The sequence below is a fragment of the Oxyura jamaicensis genome, chromosome 1 (genome assembly GCF_011077185.1).
Source record: "Oxyura jamaicensis isolate SHBP4307 breed ruddy duck chromosome 1, BPBGC_Ojam_1.0, whole genome shotgun sequence".
Lineage (NCBI taxonomy): Eukaryota > Metazoa > Chordata > Aves > Anseriformes > Anatidae > Oxyura > Oxyura jamaicensis.
In genome coordinates, this window is record NC_048893.1 from 15777371 (window position 1) to 15799306 (window position 21936).

The 21936-nt window shown below is 42.9% G+C and overlaps 1 protein-coding gene across 8 annotated transcripts in view; it reads left to right on the forward strand.

Annotated features, from left to right (window-relative positions):
- The window catches only part of GRAMD4 (GRAM domain containing 4), an 80647-nt gene that overhangs the window by 14667 nt on the left and 44044 nt on the right, over window positions 1–21936 (forward strand). For 6 of the 8 annotated variants that reach the window (XM_035319622.1, XM_035319583.1, XM_035319643.1 and 3 more), the window contains 2 exons: window positions 9403–9613; window positions 17858–17978. In XM_035319622.1, coding sequence (XP_035175513.1) covers window positions 9403–9613; window positions 17858–17978 — 332 coding nt within the window. Of the gene's footprint in view, window positions 1–4328; window positions 4473–5984; window positions 6006–9402; window positions 9614–17857; window positions 17979–21936 lie in introns of those variants that run through there. The other 2 variants (XM_035319636.1, XM_035319603.1) reach the window with 2 other exon arrangements.

Consider the following 21936-nt stretch of genomic DNA (forward strand, 5'->3'; position numbering starts at 1 on the left):
ATGTAATGCCTAGGTAGCTTGGCACTGTGGTGTGTGTGAAGTGCTGCCCAAATGTGCAAGGTGCATACGCGTGACCCTGCTGGTGTTGTAAGGGCTAGGACAGGCTTCTGTTTCAGCAGTGAGTTGCATGCTCTCAGCTGTGCTGAGCTGAAGAGCACTGCCTTAGCCAGACTTCGGTCATTTGCAGTGAGCTGTGTCCTGCTGCAAATGTATAGCTCTTAGCCCTTTTTTTTTTTCTTTATGAATAGCAAAGCACAATATTTATTGGTAAACAACTATGTAGTCATTCTTACAAGCTGCGCTTCAGGTTTTATGCTTTTGGTCTGTTTCTGAAGATTACTGGGTGAGCTATGAGCAGTCACCCAGAGCAGATGAAGCTCTTGCCTGCTGCTGAGAGACTGCTCCAAGAGGTCCAAAACCGTTGTGCATAGATCTTGGCAGGCTGTTGTCAAAATGCCTTTCTCTAAGCCTAGATTATGGTTCATTTTTCATGGTGTGTTTTGTTACAGTACTCCTCTAATTTATCTTTATTTTTCATTAGAAGATGATGGCTGTGTGGTTCAGATCATGGAAATACGCAGTCAGCGTTGAACAGGTATAACTGCATTAGTCTCAGTAACTTGTGCTTTGTTTACTCAAAGTGATAGAATGAAAATTCTTCCTCAGGGCTAACAGGACTTTCACTTTTTAAACAGTGTAGTGATCACATTTCATAATAAACTTATTAGCCTTAATAAGATGTTCCATGCCAGTATGTGTACTTCCAACTTCAAATGTTTATTTTAAAGCAGAGTATAAAAGGCCAACTTTATCCTGAGTGTTATGTCAAGCTAGTCTTCATGTATTTCCTTTAGAAGAGTGGAAAAGAAGATGCACGCTGTGACAGCCTAACCTTACCCCATGTTAGTTGTCCCCCCAGCCCCCTGGCCCTTTTGCTTTTATGGGCAGAACTTGGACCCTGGCTTTGTACTTGGCTGGAGCTGGGCCAGACCCGGGCTGTCTGGGCCTTGTCATCCAGAAGGCTCTTGCTGAGCTGGTGATGTTCTCATCTTCCCATCCTGACCAGCAAGCAAAAAGCAGTCAGAGAGAGGAAACGAAAAATGCATTTTGTCCATGTTAAGTTGTAACAAGCTTCCCTCTGTCCTTCAGAGGAGGGGCTGAAGCTCTGGCATGGGCCTGATTTCTGAAACATGCCTTATAGTTGCCTCATAAGCACTGTCTTCAGGGTGCGGTTTCACAGCTGTTTAACCTGATTTAGGTGAAGGTGGCTGCTGTACCAGGATACTTTCTCCCTCAGCCTGTGACCAGAAACCTTTTCAGTGAGGGAGGCACACCAGCTCTACTGCCGTGTACAACCACGAATGAGCCTGAATGGCTGTCTGCTCTGATTAAACTGACCCTGCCAGAAAACAAACACAAATTAGTTGGATCAGCAGTGAATTGATAAACCGCATGAGTGGTCAAGTGACAGAAAGGCTGTGGCAGAAGTGAAGAGGGTTGCTCCCTTCGGTGCCAGCCTGCGATTGAGCTGGCTTCAGGCTCCAGCATGCCTGACCAGGAGGTGGTGAGGGGAGAGCGGGTGGGAGCTGGTGACCAGGCTGGAAGTGTTTCACCTGGAGGAGGAGAAGCGTTTGGTACTATCGCTACCTGCTGCCTATTTGGCCCATTATTTACCACATTCGAGGGGCAGAGGTGCTGAAAACAGATGCTGAGAGGCTGCCTGCTGACTTGTGGTTTGAATCTGTGGGCTTCTCCTGACACTTGAGCTTGTCTGCAGGCAAAGTGGTTTTCTTGCAGGGTATATTTGGTGGTGCTCTTCAGATGGAATAGTAAATGTTTCACGTTTTCACATGGGTGCTTTGAGGAAAAAAATGAGCTTTATCTTTCTGGTTTGGGAGTTAAATTTCTACTTTATCAATTTACAGAGGAATTGATTTAACATACCTTGTCAGTACTATGTCTCATGATGAAAGAGCAGCACAGGTGTGTAGGGTGTCAATCTAATGAGGAAGGGAAGTGATTTTGGCAGTGCATTTTTTCCAGCTGGGATATTAAGTGAAGGATTAAGTACAAAGTACACCTCCCACAGCTACTCAGTTGCAATTGTCCCTGCTCTGGGTTTCTTCACATGGGTGTGTGACCTGTGTGACTTTCCACTGGGGATCAAGTCCAGGCCCACAAATTTCAGGTGGTCTGGGGACTGTCCCTAGCAGTGGGAGTAGCAGCTCCACCTTCCATGGAGGGGCACTGGAGGTGCCTCCTTTGGTTTGTTTCAAGGCTTATCCCCAGGTTATCGAAGGATTAAGACCAATGTGTTGCACAGGTATGAACCTTTGTAGTGATTGCACAGGTCATTTTGGGACCCTTCAGCTTAAGATGTTTGCCAAATTTATTGTGAGGCCGTGTTCTGTGACACCCCTCTTCCCCCAGCCCTTCTGCCTGCAACAGCCAGGGTGAAAATCTTGAAGACAAATCACTTTTATTGTACCGTGCTTGTCCATCGCCTAGGCAGCTTCATGTCGGGTGCTGAATGACACGGTAGTCTCTTTGGGAAAAAATAGATTTCAGCATAATGCATATTCATGAAGCTGAATTATGGTTGCTGTGACAACCTCACCACTGGCAATCAAGATCAGTGTTTTAAACTTCTGTCTCCAGTGTCTGGGTTTCTACCGTAGTGGTTGTTACACATATTATTTTTTTTCCTCCCTTAGTGGACAATTTAAATTGTTTTAGAGTTGTTAATTAATAGCTGCATGTAACTATGCTTGTAACATGTCCAAGCACAGCTTCCTGCTTGTTTCCAACTGGTGTTAATCAAGTGTTGTGGAAGTGGGGTGCTTTTGTGGTTGGATTTTCTTTGTTCGTTTTTCTTTATACTTGCAGGAAAAACAAAGCTGAAATAGTAAGCATAATATTTCTCCACGCCTTAGGTAATCTGACTGATAACTTAATTTCTCATGCCAAAAAACGCAACAAGATCCATCCCTATGCAAGTTCAGAGTTTTAAGGACTCCTGACGCTGAAAGGATTAGGTGCTTTTTGAAGGTGTTACTCAGAAGCAGTAAATAGTTCACTCTGTATGCTCAGTCCATCATGTCATAACCCTGGGGCCAGAGTAACATAGTTTGAGGAAGACTTTAGAAGACTGTGACACGAAGGCAGTGACTAATTTCAGGATGAGCTTGTGGTGGGTTGAGCGTGGGGAGAGCTTAGCTCCAAAGGTTGAGTCCTGCCTGTTTGTTGATGTCAGAAATTGAGGGCACTTGTGCAACTTTTCTGACTTTTGGAAGGTGTTTGTAGACTGCTCTTGGCTGGTCTGACTGCATGTTTGGCCCAAAGAATTGCAGTTTCTTTGTTTCCAACAGGTATGAAGCACACGGCCTTCTTCCTAACCACTGACGGTAGGCAACAGGCGTACTTTTCGGAAACCAACTGTGCACTTATAGCTTTTCTTTCCAAGGCTCTTTCTTGATCAGTTTGTGGGTGGGGGTGTTGGAGGAGGGGAACCAGAATGCCTGGCCATGGCAGCACTTGGGTTTTGAGGAAATGATGACAACATGACGTACAGAGAATTCAACGTATTGCACAGTCCAGGGTGAGGTAGGGCTGAGCCGAGATGGTGTGCTTTGTGGACACAGCACGATTTGGGACAGGGCTGTGCTGGGAGAAGGTTGTGTCCCTTCTTCCCTGCACTTCAGTATCTTCTTGAGTTGAGCTTAATGCAGTTTTCTTGAAAGATACCAACTTTATCTGCGTAAAACCACTTCCTGTTGTTCAAGAGAAGAAGTGGTGAATAAGGTTTGGTTTTTTGAATAGATCTGAGCCTTCTGGAGAGCAAAGTGGGAAAACTGTGTGCACAAGGGAAAGAGAAACTGAACAGACAAGGATCTCTCCATGCAGTCAGTTGATCTTTCTCTGGTTAAAGTTTTTGAAATATTAATAAGTACAAAATGTTCAGACAATGGCTTGAGATGAGATTCTGTCCATTAAAAAGAAAAGGGGGAAACTAATGTTGAGAGGGAACCTTTAGTGCAAAACACTGTACAGAGCCGGTCCGTGAACCTGTTGTAGGCTTTGGTTTCTACCACGGGTTCCAGTTTTAGTTAGGCATGTCCTGAAGAAAACACAACAAGCTTTGTTTGCAGTACTTTAAGTATCAGCTGGTACATTCATACCATCCACGTATCTCTCTGTGTTCCTGTTTTCCTGTCAAGATAATACACCGGAGCACTTGGTGAAGGAGTAATGAATACCTAATGTAAGCCTGATACTTTCCACTCCCTCCGTTTGCATGTCCCTCCCTCATGATAAGACTAAAACATCCTGGTGTTGACACTTGCCTGTGTTTGTTCACACACACGCAGTTGTGCTCTTACTGAGCACTCTTACCTTTCACCTCTGTAGAAAAACATTTTGAGATTCCAAGGAGGATGTGAAGGAAAATGAGGTGTGAAGATGAGAAACCAGCGGTATGTTAGATTTATTTCGATTCTGTCTTCAGCTTTCTGAAATGCTGTTTTACTAGCAAAAGGAGCCTGGGTGCTTCAGTGGTTGCTTTGCTGTGTCAGTTTGCTATGGCCTTTGGACTTTAATATAAAGTTCATCCATAATGTTCTAGTGTTCTGTGGTGATATATTTTTTTTCCCAGGCTCCCAATGAATGCTTGCTGAGGAGATGCTGTTTGATTTTGTGTAGTGGCTCAGCATTTTGTTAACAGATGAGGAAAACGCATCTCAGGGCTGCGAAGCAGAGCCCTTTCTCTGACAAAGGGCACATTAAACTTTAGCTGTTGAATCTCTGCAAGGTCTGCCAGACCTCAGACCCTGATTCAGCATGTTCATGTGTCAAAGACTGGATGTGAAGAGAAAACTGAAACCTCTAAGCAAGTTGTAGGATGCTCTTGCTGAGGGATGAGTCTTCCACAATCATGCAAGAGCAGATCGTGTTTGTCTCTTTTGCAGGGCACCAACTGATGCCGGTGTTAACGCGGGACCTGCCAAAAATCTGGCAGTCTGTGGGGGGAGCGGTGCTATGAAGGGGTGAGGGCATTTCCATAGTAGCAAGCCCTGTAACTGATATCCCTTGGATTGTGCTGGGCAGGCTGGCTCTGGGCATTCCCCAGCAGCTGGTTACCTCCTTTCAGAAGCCTCTCTGCAACCACAGGCAGGCAAGCTGCTCCAGATCTGCCTACAATTTTTATGTGGAAGGTTGGGGAAACCTGAATTTCTTATCAGAAGTTGGAACGTGTGCGTATGTTGTTTCTGGGTTTGGGATCTTGATAGGTTAGTTCAAATGAATATCTGATGGTTATTTTGGGTTTCAAAAAAATTTGTTTCTTCTCTGGCCCTCTGTAAAAGGGGTTAAAAGCTGTAAAAGCAGCTGGGTGTTAACGTCAATTAAAGAAACCTTTAGAAATGACTTTACTGTTCTAGTATTTGTTTGTTTGTTTTTCAAATGTGAAAAGCACAGATCTTTTTCACTTATCATGCCCTCCCTATGTACGTAAGCTGTTGCCTAGTTTGTTACGAGATGATTTGGGACTTCAGGATAATTTTAACAGGCTGGTATTTAATTTTGCTGATTTGACCTCTGCCACTGCAACGAGAGAAATAAAAGCCACCTTCTTAAAAAAAGCCGTGTGCCTGAATAGGCTTGCTTGCAAGCACGTTAATGTAAGATATCCTGATGATATTATGGCAGGGGGTCTGGTAGTATTAATAGATCTGGCTGAGGTGCAACAAAGTTGGACTTAAATCAGTCTTGCAGAGTCAGCGTCTGCCTTGTTGCACTGTGTACTTTGCGTGACAGAGCTGGACGTGGAAGATCGCTCATTGCTTGCGTTAATAGTACAGCGTTTGTGTGCAGAAATTATCTTGACCAGAGAGAAGGGATTTGCTTTTATTTTCCTCAAATCAATCATTTACAAGGGTGATAACAGTCTTGTCATTTTTTTGTAGCATGCTAGTGAGAACAACTGTTGTCACATGTATGACTGTTAGGAGGTGAGTGTGTGTTCACAGTGCATGGAGTTAATATAGTTGTGTTTCTTTCTGATGGTGGTTAGCTTGAAAGAAGGAGACGTGGGCCTTCGTCCTTGCTCGTAGCTCTGCAAGTACAAAGCTGCATGCCAGGTTTGGTGTTGCCAGTAGGGGATCTGACTGAAACAGCCCAAAACCTGGAGCTGAACTAGCTGGGGCTGGGATGTGGCTGGGTAGTTGGGAGAGGGGAAGGGGCTCAATAGCTGTGGTGGTGGAGCAGGTGTTTTGGTGTTTAGTTATTTTGTTTTACAAGAAATCTAATTATAGGTCAGAATCTGGTCTTATATCTTAATAAAGACTCATTTGCTTCCTCAAGTTTAGCTAGATTTCATCCAAGTCACTTGGAATACAAAATCTCTGAGAAGCTTTTTTCTAGTGAACATGAAAGTGTTGAAATGTTGCTGTATTTATTGATCTTTATCTAAAAAAAAAAGTTGCTTGTTGGAAGAATAGGATGCAGGCATAAAAAGCCTGTCTTGGAGTGCATGCTTGGATTGAGGCCAAGTAATGAGCTTCCATAGGAGCTTGTTGGCAAGCTTAGGCTTTTGCTCAGGATCATCTAATGTAGGTAAGTAATCTGTGAGCCTGGTACACTTGGACAAGTTTCAGACAAAATGTTAATGTTTTAAATTATAACTGAGCAGGTATTTCTATATAACAGCATCTTGTACTTAAAATACTTTGAAAAATGCCTAGGAACATGATTCTTTACACTTTCCTTTTTTAATGGTCGGCCTTCTGAAAAATATTTTAGGAAATACTGATACTGATGGACCAGTGCGGTGATCGTCCCCCAGTACTCAGCTCTGGTGAGGCCGCACCTCGAGTACTGTGTTCAGTTTTGGGCCCCTCAGCACAAGAAGAACAACGAGGCCCTGGAGAGCGCATCTGGAGCAGGGCTACGAAGCTGGTGAAGGGCCTGGAGCACAAGTCCTGTGAGGAGCGGCTGAGGGCACTGGGGGTGTTGTGTCTGGAGCAGAGGAGGCTCATGGCAGGCCTTATTGCTCTCTACAGCTGCCTGAAAGGAAGCTGTGGGGAGCTGGGGGTCGGCCTCTTCTTGCAGATAACCAGTGATAGGACTAGAGGGAATGGCCTCAAGTTGTGCTAGGGGAGGTTCAGGCTGGAAATGAGGAGACATTTCTTCTCAGAAAGAGCAGTCAGGCATTGGGATGGGTTGCCCAGGGAGGTGGTGGAGTCACCGTCCCTGGGGGTGTTCAAGGAGAGGTTGGACGTGGTGCTTAGGGACATGGGATAGTGGGTGACATTGGTGGTAGGGGATGGTTGGACCAGGTGATCTTGGAGGGCTTTTCCAACCTTAATGATTCTATGATCACTACCCCATCCGTATTATTTCTGCCTGTAGCTATGTCGTTTTAAAGCGATGTGGATGGGGAGCAGAGGGGCTTGGTTTAGAACTGCTTTGGTGTGGGTCTGACCTGCGTCCTAGGTAACGCTGGCTGATCACAGATGGAGATCTCTGAGACGGGAAGGAGCGTGATAGTCTGTGCCAGTGCTTATCAGAGGTTTAAACTGCCCTGATAGCATTTGTTCTTGAGTCGCTATTAATAGCAGGGCCTACAGATAGCTCTGGATGTGATAGCTGACAACTTTCCTCATCATACAGGCAATGAATGAGCAGAAGTGCTTCTATTTTAAACTCAGCTTTGACAAGTAATAAGAACTTCAAAGAAAAGCAGTTCGTAGAAAATAACCTTGGGGAGAGTTACCACAAGAGGCCGAAGAGGAAGAATAAACATACGGCTGCAACCTTAAGGATCTCCGATAAAGGACGAGGCTGGTTTTTCTTAGCCAGCTGTGCTCTGGGGGATTTGTATTAGTTTCAAACTTCTGTGTTTAAGCTAAGGGTGCTAATAAACCTTGGCAGAGGTGCAAATTAAGGCAGGTTGTGAAGGGAACGATCTGGTTTGAACTTGGTGCGAATAGTTGCTGCAGAAGTGTTGGAGGATCTGCAGGGAAAGAAGAAAAACTGTTGAAACAAGGTTTGTGTTAGGAGGTGATGTGCAGTTGGCTAAGCATGTTTCTTCTAGTAATGAGGAGGGCAATCTTGGCTATAGGGAAAGAAGATGGGAGGATGATAATGGGAACAAGTGCATCAGTACAGATTTTTAACTAGCAGTTCTTTGAGGAGAGCATTAGAGCATCCTCTGTATGGAGGTTTCTGAGCTAAAGACCAGAGTTTGCACAAAATAATAATAATAAAAAAATGTGGCTAGCTTGCAATAAACTGCCAGTGGTAGTTTTCTGAAGTGGCAGGATCAAAAACCTAAGTTTTTTTAAACTATTTTTAAGTTGGAACTTGTGACCTTTCATACATGATGTGATAGGTGTAGAACATTGAATCAGGCTGATTTAGGGGGTCCAGTTTAAATCAAAAGTGATGCAGTGCAGTACCTTAGAAAGCTATGATTACAATAAACTTACAGATATTAATTTGGCTTTCTTATATTATCTTTTAAAAAACAAAATGCTTCTCCTAGTAGGGTTTCTGAATTGTAATTTAAGTTTAAATTCAAGTATTGCTCGTGTCAATGTGTGGTCCCCAGAAGTGAGATGTTCTGGGCATTTGCTGTTCCCCCAGATGGGGTAGCAGCTGCATGATCTGCAAAAACACTGGCTGCACTGATGCACTTAGAGTAAACTTTTGCTTATGCTAGCTTTAAACAATTTGGAAACATCACTAATAGAGTTATTCTCCTTTGTATCTCAAAGGGAGCAATAGAAATCTAGAAAAGCTCCTTCTCTGGGTGTGCAAGGTTGTCAGCAGTGCTAATTTTAAGGCTGTGCATTTGAATATGGATTATGTCAATTTATCAATCTGTAATTCTTGATGGGAGCTCTTCAATAAATCATTGTTACCTTCTTTTTTTCTTAGTCTGAAGTAGGAGGGTGATATGGTAGCCTTGCTACTTTTTTTCTCCATTTTTTCAGGGAATTTAAGGATAAGTTGTGATGCTTAGTGGATTTTCATGTATTTGATTAGCAGTGTTAGAAAGCTGAAGAATGTGGGCTTAACTAATTTTTTTTTGTTGTTTGTTTAAAATAAGCTGTTAAGAACAGACTTCTTAATCTTTGTTTGGGGTTGAGCTTGCATCCATCCTATCTTTAAAGATAGCCATGAGAAAGAGGCGATGATAGTTGTAGAAGATGGTAAATTACCAACTAATGAAAACCAAACCACACGTCTGTTAAAAATACCTTTTAAAAAGATATGCTGCATATCGTTTCTCCTCCAGGGACAAGAAGACCTTGAAAAGATGGTTAGAGGTAGCTAGGGATCAGAATGTGTTTTTAGGTTTGTTGCAAGTCTTCTAAAGTACTTCTGATGTTTTGTTTCTTGCAGAGACTCCAACCGTCATGTTAAGGTAAAGCAGAAAAGTGCAGTGCTGAACATGCTAAAGAAGTTGGACAAAATAAGGTTCAGAGGTCACAAGAGAGATGAGTTCCTTGATTTAGCAGAGTCTCCAAATGCTTCTGACACTGAATGTGGAGATGAAATCCCGGTGAAAATACCTCGAACATCAACCCGAGACAATGAAGAGCTGAGAGACCCTGTAAGTACTTGGTTTGTTTAAGTGCCCTTATATTATGTTGTATTGTTCTCGCATAGAAAAAATAACAAATCTGTAATTCCTTGCCCCTCTATTTTGTATTTAACAGTTGAAGCTGTGTGCATTAGGAATAGAGCTATTTGAGTAGGCTTCCATTTTATGGAAATATCAGTCATTTCTTAATACTAGGATTCCCTCTTTCTGCTATTGCTTTTAGATGTTGTAGGTTGAAGGGTTTGATGTGCTTTTTGAAGGGTCTGTTAACCTTGGATGTGCTTCTGAATGGTGTCAAGTTTTATTTGCTGTGTTAAAACACTAACAAATAAATATGAAGGAGAGACTTCTAGACGCTTTTCATCCTGAGAAACCCAGAACTGCTCAAATGCCACTGTCCAGAGCTGCAGGCGTGTGGTTTCTGATGGCGTCACTTAGAGGGCTGTGCCGCCTTGCTTCGTGCTGTGATGTTGTGCCCAGTGACACTGACCTGTCACAGTGCTGGCTGAACCCTCTGCAAGACTCCTCAGTTATGACAATGTTTTGGCATGTGTGAGCAGAAGCATCCCAATAGAACTGTCATTTTTAAACGGTGAATGTTTCAGGAGGTGTTGAATATTGGTTTAAGAAAATAAATAAAAAATCCTCCTTTAACTTCTGAAATGGCTGTGGGTTCTTGAACTTGGACTCGTGGGTACAGTCTAAATTACAGCTTGGAAATTTAACTATTGAAGTTGGAATTTGTAGCTCTCTGGGAACTCACCACACACTTTTTGTCCCCTAGTGTGCTCAGTCCAGCTGCTGTCTGAAAGCTCACATTTCCAGCAGCACAGGGCGTGCCTGCTGCTTAGAGGAGTTAAACTGAAAGCTTGCGAACTGTGTAAGGTTGAGCATTTCCTTTGGGGTTGGCAACTTGTGCCCTTCTCAGTGGCTATGAGTTTTGCTGCTATTAGTTTTTAACTAAAATTTTCTTGTATAGCATCACATACAATACGCTTATATGGAGCTGTTTTGCCAGATTTTTCCTACGATCACGGAACAAACAAGTGGTAATGACAGAGCATTTTCTGCCACAAAAAGTCTATTGTATTCATATCCTCAAGCTCCTCACAGAAGGAAGGTCTTTTTGAATGCCTTTCCTTTGCTTTTATTGTGCTGAAGACATCTGTCACTTGTTAATATGTATGTATTGTATATTCTGTCTATACTCTGTTTCTGCCCTTCCAATGTGGTATTTTCTGAGTTTGTTTTAGGTAAATACTGACTTATTTTCATTAAATTAAGGTATTATATTAATGTGGGGAGAGCAGGGAATGCAATTTGTATCCAGTCAGGACAATGTGGATGGCAGTACTAGAGCTACAGAAAGATCTGAATTAAAGCCCAGATAGTATTTTCTGTGTCTCTTTAGGAGGACAGTAGGTGCAAGGTGGTATGGCAGAAGGAATCATGTAGTAGCCCCACAGTTTTGGCTCGCAATAGAGCCTCACAGCTACACATCATTGGTCATGGTGGTCTCTACTTTCTCAGCACACAGAGCGGAACAATTTGAGAAAACAATCTGAAGAGAACCACGTTGCTCTCTGGCTGATAAAACAGGCTGTCCTGATCTAACTCCATGGGATACAGTTGAGCATAGTTATTTAAAAACAGAGGGAAATGGGAGGGGAAAGCAGGAACAGTATCAAACTTGTTATTTTGCCCTGCTCATGGTGTTAGTGAGTTCCAAAGCCAGTGTGATGCTGGAACTGGGTAAGAGCAGCAGCTGTGTTACAAATACTGGCAAAACAAGCAAACTTGTATGAGGAAAGAGATCTGGGCTATAAGGGATAGGTTTCACATGGGAAGTTTGGGGGATTAGCGCTTGGCTCTGGCAGACATCTGTCCCCCTAAGTGCTGCTGCCCGTCCGTAAAATGGAGAAGAAATAATCCTCTCTGCTACAGAGGTGACAGGAGTAACAAAAGTAATTCTCTTACGTTTGAGTCAATATTAAGGTAGTGTCTGAGACTGTGTGTGCAGAGGGATTCTTAATTATTTCTGTTTCTTACTGCCATCAGACTCTTGAGTTCTGCCTGAATTATTTTTAATTCAGTGACTAAAACTCAAATCTTAAATTGCTTATACAGGGTTGTTGTCTTTCATAGGCTTTTGAAAGCAGCAAGGCATTATACTGTGATTATGCTGTCTGGAAGAGGGACCATGAAAAGACCCAGTTGTGTTGATTTCTTCCGGCAGAATACTTTAGGGAGTTGTTCAAAGCATGTGTTGTTCAAAGCAAGTCTCATGCATAAATGGAAGCTAGGCTGTATGTCTTTTCATATACATGTGAGCTGGTACTGTAATTTCACTTCTCTTGCTTCACTCTTCAAATCTGCGTGCAGAACTGGTGGGCTTGGGAGAGCAAGATTAGTGGCTTAGAAAAGAGCACAGGCATGCAGAATTTGAGCACAGGCATGCAGTCTTCTTCTTACCTGCATCTTCAGTACCCAGATGTCATTGACTCCACTGTCAGCCATTCTCTTGTCAAAGGCTTCATCTCTGCCCCTCTCTGCTACTACTTTTTTTTTTTTTTTTTTTAATTTTCAGTCTGGTGTATTAATCATAACAGAGCCATTAAAGGCAGATCTTGGTCTATCAGAACAGTGCAGCACAGTCACATGAATGAAAGGCCCTTCTGTACTGTGCCTCAAGGGTACACAGTGCACATTAGAAATGTGCAGATTAGTTGCCTCTTCTTTATGGATGTGTCTGAACTTGTCAAGCATATGCAAAAACTTGCCACAAGTGGAGGTTTTAGAGGAAAATGCCTTGTCTTAAAAGCTTGTAGCTGCAGAGCTCTGTCTGCAAAGAAGAGCATCCTCTGGGATGTACCTCCAGGAACTTGGGTGAGTGTTCAGTCACAAGCCACAAATACAGCAGTGGGAGCTAGACCCAGCACTTCACATCTTACAGAAGCAGCCCATGCAGAATTTCCGTCCTATGAACAGACAGAAAGGATGATCAGATAAGGGAGTCTTATTCTCCATCTTACAACTGTGAGCTTTACCTAGGTAGTTCTATAATAAACATCCAAACTGGTGTTTGGGTAAAGCAGCAGCTCCGTAAGAACAGCTAGTTACTGCTAGGAGAGCCCTGGCTTTTAAAGATTTGTTATTTTTCTTTGAATTCTGTTCTGAGGCTCTGTTCAAAATGCATCTTGCTCTTGATTTGAACTAGCTTGCTCTCAACTACAGGCTGTCCATTTCATTGTGTGGGTACTTCTCCTGTCTCATATAAGTGCCCTTATTACCTGCTGTTTCTGGGATAGCAGGTACCTTGTGGGTACCTGGTCGCTGTGATCAAATCATAGCCCAGACAGCTGTCTTGGTTAACAAGTTAACTCTTTGCTAAGCATCTTTCAGGTCAGCATCTTCCTGGATTCTTCTTTCCTTCCCTCTTCAGCAGCAGATTTTTGTAAACGTTGGACTTTCAGCACCATATGCAGCACTGTTATTTCAGCATTGCTCTGTCAAAACCCCACGATCAAAGGAACAGGTGGAGTGGGTAGCCTGGTCTATTCCATCTTCCGTATAGTGAATGTATTAGCATTGGTCATGTTGTGATGTTGGAAATTCACATACTTTGTGAATTATGTGAATAATTCACATTGCTCAATTAAAGTCCCCTGTATTCAGTGCTGTCACAGTTTCCTATTCTGTAGGTGCAACATGAGTTCCTTTCTGTTAATACCAATTCTTGGATCTGGCTGCACCTAAAAAAGCAAAAAAGCTTTAAAACACTGCAAATGTTCATGGAGCGGGACTGTACCCTGAAAATCCTAGCCCTTCCTTGTATTTGCCAGTTCTGGCTTGTCTTGCCTCTTCTGAAGTTGTCTCGTCATTTTGTGCTATAGATGAATTTATGTACTGTTAATGTGAAAAATGTTCCATTTTTATAAGAAAGAGAAAACATCCAGTACCGCCTGCAACGAACTCGCTGCAGCAGAGGATCACGTCCCCTTCGGCAAAAGGGAGAAAGAACAAATTTGTGTTTCAGCCCGTGGAGGTTCTGCACCGAACTCACAGTGAGAATTGCAAATTGAAGCTCTCTTGTACCTGGCATATTGTTCTGAAAGCAGTCTAATCTACTTATGCAAGTTTCCTGGCAGTGCACTAGGATTAAATGTGAATTATTATGGCACAGAAAACATTAATTTAATTGCTGTTCCAGTACAGATTGGCTTTTCCTGAAACATGACAATTAAACCTTAAACACTTTTGTATCGGTTGCCTCATTTACAATGATATGAAGATATAGAGAATGATGCAAATGTTACAGCTAAGATATTAACGTCTCTACACTGGGCTAACACTAGATTTGTCCTTTTTAAGTTTATGCAAAATACGGCAGTGCTCTGGGAGCCATCCGGTAGGGGTGTGCTTCCCAGAATAGCTGTTAGGGATTAGGAGTTCATGCACATGCTTTTGTTCTTGAGCAGTCTGGCTGGGTGTTTTTCCTCTCCTTACACCAGGTACGTGCAGCAGCCATGGTGAACCTGTTCTTAATGAGAGGACTCCACGTGCAATGCCAGCTGAGAAACCCGGGGCACTAAATTTTGTAGCATGTGGATATATAAGGAAAGTAATCCAGGAGTTGTCTGCACCGTGGGCGTTCTTCATGTAACGTGAGGGGTTTGCTGGGAGAGAGGAGTGAAGAGCAGGATGTTATGTCTGAGCTAGAGTCTCCCTGGGTCCAGCAACCATTGCCTTGGGCAAATTGCAGCTAAAATGACACTCGTCTGTATCTGTGCTGCACCAGTATTTGCCTTGTTTGGGAATTGCTCCTCTCTAACAGGTTAATTACAAACCTGGAAATGAGACTGGCATCTTGTTAGATAGTCCTAGAGAAAAATAATCTCTCTGTGATGTAGTGAAAGAGTTGGACGGTTGCTTTTCTACGTGATGCTGAAATGTACTGCCCTGCAGATGGAGAAGACAGATCCGTATTTGCTCAGTGGAGAAGTTACTTAGACCCTTGCTACAGGTAGTAGTGATGCTGTTCTTGGAGCTCAGTGCACAAAACAAAATGCCAGGGCTGGCAGGATGGAGGGGGATGTGGGTGGGGAAGGCAAAGCTCTCTCAGGCTGAGAGGTGCTGTCACAAAAAGCCCAAACTGGTGATGGCTGTAAAAACACATTTGTGGGTCGATGAGATGTGGTTTTTCAGATCCGGAGCTGTATGTGGCTTGGAGCAGGAACTCAGACCTCTGACAGTGGGTTACAGGCAGTCTGTCGTCATTAGAAATCTTCCTTTAACCCCTCTGACTGCAACTCTTCCTGCCTGACTCTGTGACCTTTTGCTGTCCTCCTAGGCACTGTGAAGTCCTCTTTGCTAAATAATAGTGATTGCCAACATTTTAAGAGGGCTCTTGTGTCAAATATTGTCCAAGCTGGGAAGGCAGAAGGGGATGGAAAAGCAGAAATCTGTGGAAAGCTTTAAGGCTTTTACCGAGTCATGCAGAAGCAAGAAAGGGCAGCTGTACAGTAAAGTTTAGTTAACCCAATCCAAGTCCCTGCACTATCCTACAAAGGTGGCAGAAAGAAACGTTATTACCCAGTTAACACTGGAATTACAAGGGCATTTTTTGTTAACCTGTGAGTGGAGTCAATTTTGCCTACTTCAGTCAGAGGTAGCTAGTTGTTTAATGCAGAGGCAGGCGGTTGACCTCCAGTGAATGTGACAGCCTTATTTCTTATCTTTTTAGCCCATTAACACCTCTTGACAGAACAAGGTGTGTTGGTATGGAGAGAAATGTATGACAGAAGAACCGTCTGCTTAAATGTCTCCCATATCTCTATCCTGTAAATGCTCGGTTTTCTGAGCACTGCTAGATGGTATTCATTAGTACCCCGTGGTGTCACTAATTTTGGAAAGAGGGCTTCCACCACCAAACTTGTACTGCTGTATATCTTCCTATTCTGGTTAAACCATTTTATTATTATAAAGCAATTGTGTGATCTTGCTCCTAGCCTTCTTAGCAAGCAGCCCTATGTTTTAACTTGTATTCTTATTTTTTTTCCTCTTAGAAGCTCATTGTGAACGTTTTAGGTTAGTTTAATTACGTGTTCCTGCTGATTTTTAACCCATTAGCTAATGTCAGAGTTCTTGGGCCCAATGCTTTAGCAGATGCACACGTCTGTAGACTTTCCAAACGAACCCTTTTCACCCTTATCATTATGTCTTCAGTGCTTTGTGCACATTTTGCCTTTTCCTGCTTCCTAAAAGGTGCAGCCGAAGTATCCGGGGCTTTAATTAGATTTAGCATCACTGAAGAATCAGAAGTGGAGTTGTTTCTCCTAGCTGGATTTCTGAAACACAGACCATCTCAGGGGAAGTAATTCCAGGATCTGCTGACTTCTGCCACACCTTCCTCTTTGGGGCTCTGTCTGGCAAGTGTTAATACTAAATCCTGCAGCAGTGGGCACACATGATGCAGGTTTATAGATGAGAAAACACCGAGGTTAATCACGATCCCGTGCTCGTGGAGCTGTTACTCTTCAGCAGAGGCTGGAGAGGAGGCAAGTAGCCTGTAGTACTGTGCCCCGCTGGCTGGGGGCACACGTGGATGGGAACCCTGGTATGTGCAGGTTTCTGCAGCTCCTCGAGCCAGGACTGCTGCAGGGACAGTCTGTTGGTCAGTCTGTCTGCCGTGGCATGGTGCCGGGATGCTCATTCTCCGAGATGGGGAGCAGCACGGGGATGCTGTTGGGCAAGCAGCTTCTTGTCATCAGGGCCGGCAGCTTGGCGGGCTGTGTGGGTGTCGCCGTGCCTTTTTTGGGGCTGGAAATAGCATCCATGCTCAGCACAGCATGAAACAACCCCAGGTGGGGAGCTGGAGCCAGGTGGGTGTCATGCAGTAAATGCCCACTGCATCCTAGGTTGCCTGTATAGACAAGTTCAGAGGCTTAAACCCAGCTCGAGCAAGAAAACAGATTTTGAATAGGGATCTCCACACTGCTTTATTTGAACAGTGCGAACCATTCCCAACAGCGAAAGCACTTCGCTGTCAGCGAGCTTTCTGAGCATCTTTCCTGAAACCTAGAAAATGTATTTTAATTAACTTTCTTGTAAATTAAATGAGTTTATATAAGTATGTAATTAAATTGTCGTGGTTAAATGTATGTTAACTGACTGTGGAAAGCAGTCCAGTCTCTGTATGTCTTCAGAGGTAAACAAGGGGTTGGGAAATGCTTAAGATAAATCAATTTTTGTCTTAAAATCCTTTTCAAGATGTGGGTTCCTCTAATCCAGTGCTTCATCTTGGGGATTTAGCTGTTGGAGAAGCTCCCATAATCTTCACTGACGGATTTAGGGCCCGTGGGAACCACACACGGGGCCTAAGCCTGCACTGCCAAGGAGGTGCCCTCGCCCACCCCTTTCCCTGCCTTTTGAAAATGCTCACTTTAGGAGCAATGGGCAGCATCACCTGCCTTCTGCTGCGTGGGTTCATTTTTTTCCTCTGCTGGCTTCGTGGAGGTGGCAGTTGTCACTGCTGTTCTTCTGAACTGATCACGTTGTTCCTTAATTCTTGTGCTGTGCAATATTTCCAGCGCTCAGGGGGGCTGTTGGTGACAGCAGTGTGAATCAGTCAGGTCACAGTCTCCTGACTCCCCCCTCTCACGGTCCTCCTGGATGGCCTTTTGGACACCAACCACATCCTTCAGCAGTGAGTGGGCAGTGCTGGAGGAGGGGGACTGGTGGTTCACTGCTTGCAGAGAGGGTGCAGTCCTTGCAGTTACACATTGCATAAATGGTTATGCAGAATACAACATGTGCTTCCTAATAACTCAGTGAGTATCTAGAAAACTATTTCTTCTGCTAGCTTCACAATTGTGTATGTAAAGGGTGTTGCATTCACCCTTCGTTGAATGGGAAGAGGAGAGGGATAGTATAAATACGCCTTTTTAAACCGTGTGGAGAAAGGATAAATGATGATGCAGCAGAACTGGTAGGGGGGCAAAAGAATATGTCTGTTTTATGTAAATCCCTGAGGTTGCATAAGTGCCATCTGTAAATTCGCATGGGAGAGATGCTGTGCACTGCATTAGTTTCCACTCATTTTGGTAGTTCAACACCGAATAGAAGGCATTGACTTGTTGATACTTGCATGTTTCTCCCATGACCATCTGTTTAGTGTCCCAGAAGTAAGTTGATATATTTAAATGACCCAAAAATGTGCCTCTGAGCTGTCAGTATGTTCTGGCTTTCTTATAGGCTGGTCCAGGGACCATCATCATGGCTTCAGGAGTCCAGGATTTTAACAGAACGGAGTCTGACAGACTGAATGAGATCAAGGGTCACCTGGAAATAGCCTTACTGGAAAAACACTTTTTGCGTAAGTACAAAATTAGTGTTCCATGGAAATGAGTGGTTTAGGCCTGCTGGAAAAAAAAGGCTTGGTGTATTGGTGTGTGTTCGTTCTCCAAAGCTGCAAAAGCCAGCATCGGAATTTTGTGGTGTGTTGATGCGTGGATAATGCATGGGCAGACATTTCTTTAGGAATAACTTAGCATTCCCAAGGTTACCAGGTCATTTAAATATTTTTTTCCTTATTGCATTCCTCTCAGCTTACCTCACTACATGACAAAAGCTGCTTATGTGGAGTCTCACTGTTGACATCTTCAGGTTATCTTAGAATTAACTCAGCATTGTTGGTGATTGCAGTGGGTGTGTTTTGTCTAGTCATAGTTGTAAGAAATAAGACTTCTGAAGGGACAACCAATGCATTTCCTTGAAAGCTGTTTCAACAAGTAAAGTAGCATAAAACACATTTCTTTAGTAATATAGGAAGTACTGGTAAGTTTTTCTGGTATTAAATAAAACACAGATGAAAGTCTTTGTAGACCGCGTTACGTGTTTGGTTGTATATGTGCGTGTATGAAACGTGTGTGTTTATTTCTGTATATATGATGAAGTTCTCATGCACAGCTAGAAGCACCTATAAGACTTCTGGGATTATATTTCAACAGATCTGACTTTGGTAGTTAAAACCAAAAAAAAGGGAGGGGGGGAGATAAGCATTCCTTTAAGTTGCTAGAAGCAGAGATCTCTAACAAGTAGAGGTCTTGCTCAGTTGCTTCCCCAGATGGTCATTTTAATGGATATTTTTGAACTTCAGAATATGAAGGCTGTTTTTGTGTGCTCAAGGCTTGTTAAATGTTTTCTGAAGGTAAAAACAACAAGGTTATAGATTCTATTCAATAACTAAGTTATAATCTAACAATTTAAGACTTGTATTTTATCTTCAGCATGTTCTCAAGGACTTGGAGTTAATTTTCTGTGACCTGTTTATCCTTTGACAATATTTCTTTGATGTTTTATTCCCCCGAGTGCAAGAGGGAGGCATGATAAAGGAAGCTGGGCAAGAATGCATAGTGAGCTGATACCAGTTTCCACTGATACCTGGAAGAGGTATCATGATTGCTAGATCAATCAAAAACTGAAAGCTCTGAATTGGCTTGTTGGTTTCATGATTTATTTCAGTTCTTATTTGTCTGTGCAGTACAAAGTTACCTCATACATCCTACGTTCCTGAAGATGTGTTGCTTAAGCTGCAGTTAACAAATTGTTCTTTAAACTATATGGGACCTGTGTGATTTTATAATGTAATCTGGTGTGCAAGAGAAATGGTAGGACATCCCAGAACTGATTTCTGGTTTGAAGTAGGATCTACATATTGCTACTACATTGTGTGGTCACCAAACACTTCCATAGCCGGCGAATCCATTTGCAATCTTTAGTTTGTGGTTACAGTGACTGTGTAGGGCACGCGTTTTGGGGAATATTTTCACTCTCCAGGTTCATGCTGTAGTCTGAAAACCTGATTAACCACTCTAACATTTCTAGCTGAATCCTTTCCTTTTGCAGAGATGTTTATAACAACCTCCAAGGTAATAATGAAGCTCACTGTTTCTTGTGGACTTCCATCAGATGTTTGGAGGTTCAGGCCAACAGGGGTAGTTCTGGTGGTGTGAGTCAGTCTCACTCCAGCCCTTACTGCTGGGTCAAGAGCTCTTTATCAAAGCCTTAACTTTGCTTTAGCTGCAGTTAGTCTTGTCCTGGCAAATTGGTTGCAGCTCTGTACAGAAAAACGAAAGAATGGTCAGCTGGTTGAGGAATAAGCACAGTAAAGCTCATTCCTTACTCTTACCCCTTTCAGAATTTTGGGCTGAAATGCATAACTAGTGTTTGCCAGTTGGAATGAAGTAGGAGCTGACTTTTTTGGGTATGGTTCCCGTATTCGTTAATCTCTTCCTTCTTTTCTATGAGGTTAGTCTGTTTTCTTTATGGTACTAGAAATGCTTCATAATATTTTTTTCTTCCCAAAATTGAACTGACAGTGAGCATAAAAACATTCTTGAAATGTGCAGTTTGTTTGCTTTAATTTGCCCTTGGAAGGAAGCCTGTTTCTTTTCTAATCATAGTGCTTCAATATATGTTTTTTAAGCAGGCGATCAACTCAGCCATATTTGCATACTACTACTTTTTTTTTTTTTTTTTAATATGAAATACCTTGAGGACACTTTTCTAGAACTATATTTTTACCTGAACAGTTTGTCATTTCCTCTTATTCCATTTCCCCCACTTAGGTATACTCCTCACTGTACAAGATGTGTATTATGCATGGTACAGCTACAGCTTGGTATTAGGGTATAGTTGCAAGTGTCTGGCTCAGGGAGAAGCAAACTGCTGGTCTTCTCTAAACTCCACATTCAGTCATTAAAAGGTACAAGTAAAAAGTGCAGTTTGGCTCCGAAATGTTTTCAGTGAGATGCATCCAGTCCTAACTGTAGCCTCTAAAAGCTGGAGAGGAAATCTAAAGAAAATACTCGGCTCACACATGCACACTTGTCTAAATGGAGGATGTCTTCATCTAAGATACCAGATGAATCTCTTCCTTAATGGCAATATAAAAATCCAGGGAGGTGAAGCAGGAGAGGAATTTATTAGCATGTTGCTTAGCTGTAAATGCAAGTAAAATGCAACTGGAAACGTGAGGATTTTAATCTCCAGGCTGACAAGAGGATGAGGCACAAGGAGGAAGGGATCTTAGATAATGACATCTTAAACAAGGGAAGGATCATCTTGACTCTTCCAGGCAAAAGGGCTGAAGTTGCTTTTCCTGTCTGTGCAGGAATGTTCTTTGTCTGTTGATCCAATGGGGCCTTCTGAGCCTTGTTACAGGAATGATGACAACACGCATTTTCAGGAGAGCGAGACTGCAACATCGGAGCGGATGACTCAGTGATTCCATTCCTGCAGAACAATGCTGAAATGCCTGCTGAATGAAAAGAGCAAAAAGCTTAGTCTGCTGGAAACCCCAAATGGAAGTGGAAGGAAAAAACTGGTTTGGGGCTGTCACCGTCATAATTATACATTTGTAAAGCACTGCATATTACTACAGCCGTGCTTTGGTGCGTACCAACTCCACCTGGGTGCTTGCTGAGGGTACAGATTTGGAAGGTAGCTACTGAACTGGGGCAGCCAGATGAATGTGCTAAGGTTAGTAGGGTTTTGGTCTATAGTATGTATATATATATATAGTAAATATATATATATATATATATATGGTCTATATTTATTCTCTTGAGCCATACAGCACTTAATACAGACAAACAAATGATGGAACACCTCTTATGATATACAACACGCTATGAAAGATAATTTTTAGAGCTTCCATTTCAAAATCTGATTGTGTTTAAGCAGGAAACAGTAGCTCACTTGCTGCTCTTGCATTTGAAAGACAAAACAATAGGCAGTATCTTTATGTTTGCACCTCACTGAGGGAAATGCTCTGCTTCTGGTACTGTCCGTGCCTGGTTATGGAGGGCAGTTCTACAGCTGGTACCAGCACTGTGGTCCCTGTGCTACAGGCATGTTTTGTGGGCCTGCATATATCCTATGGCTCCTACGTGTTAGCTAATTCTCATTCAAGGATGTTCAAACCTTTTGCAATGCTAATTTTAGCAGCTCAGGGAAGAGGAGGTGGCTCGGCAGCAAGTAAGCGTAAACAAGCCAGGTGACTTAGGGAAGAGGGTGAGTCATGAACTGATAAACTGAAGAAACCCTGCACGAGGATGAAAGGCTTGGGGAGGAAATAAAATCCTCTCCCACGAGGGTTTTGCATTCCTCTCTGTTCTGTAGGCCGGGGCAGGAGTCCCTAGGGACCCAAAACACACAAACAAATCCTACTGGGATTGATTATCATTTTTATAACAATGTTAAAAAACTGCATTAAAAATGCTTCTTTCTTAGTAAAATTTCTGCTGAACTTCCCTCCCTCCCCTATACTC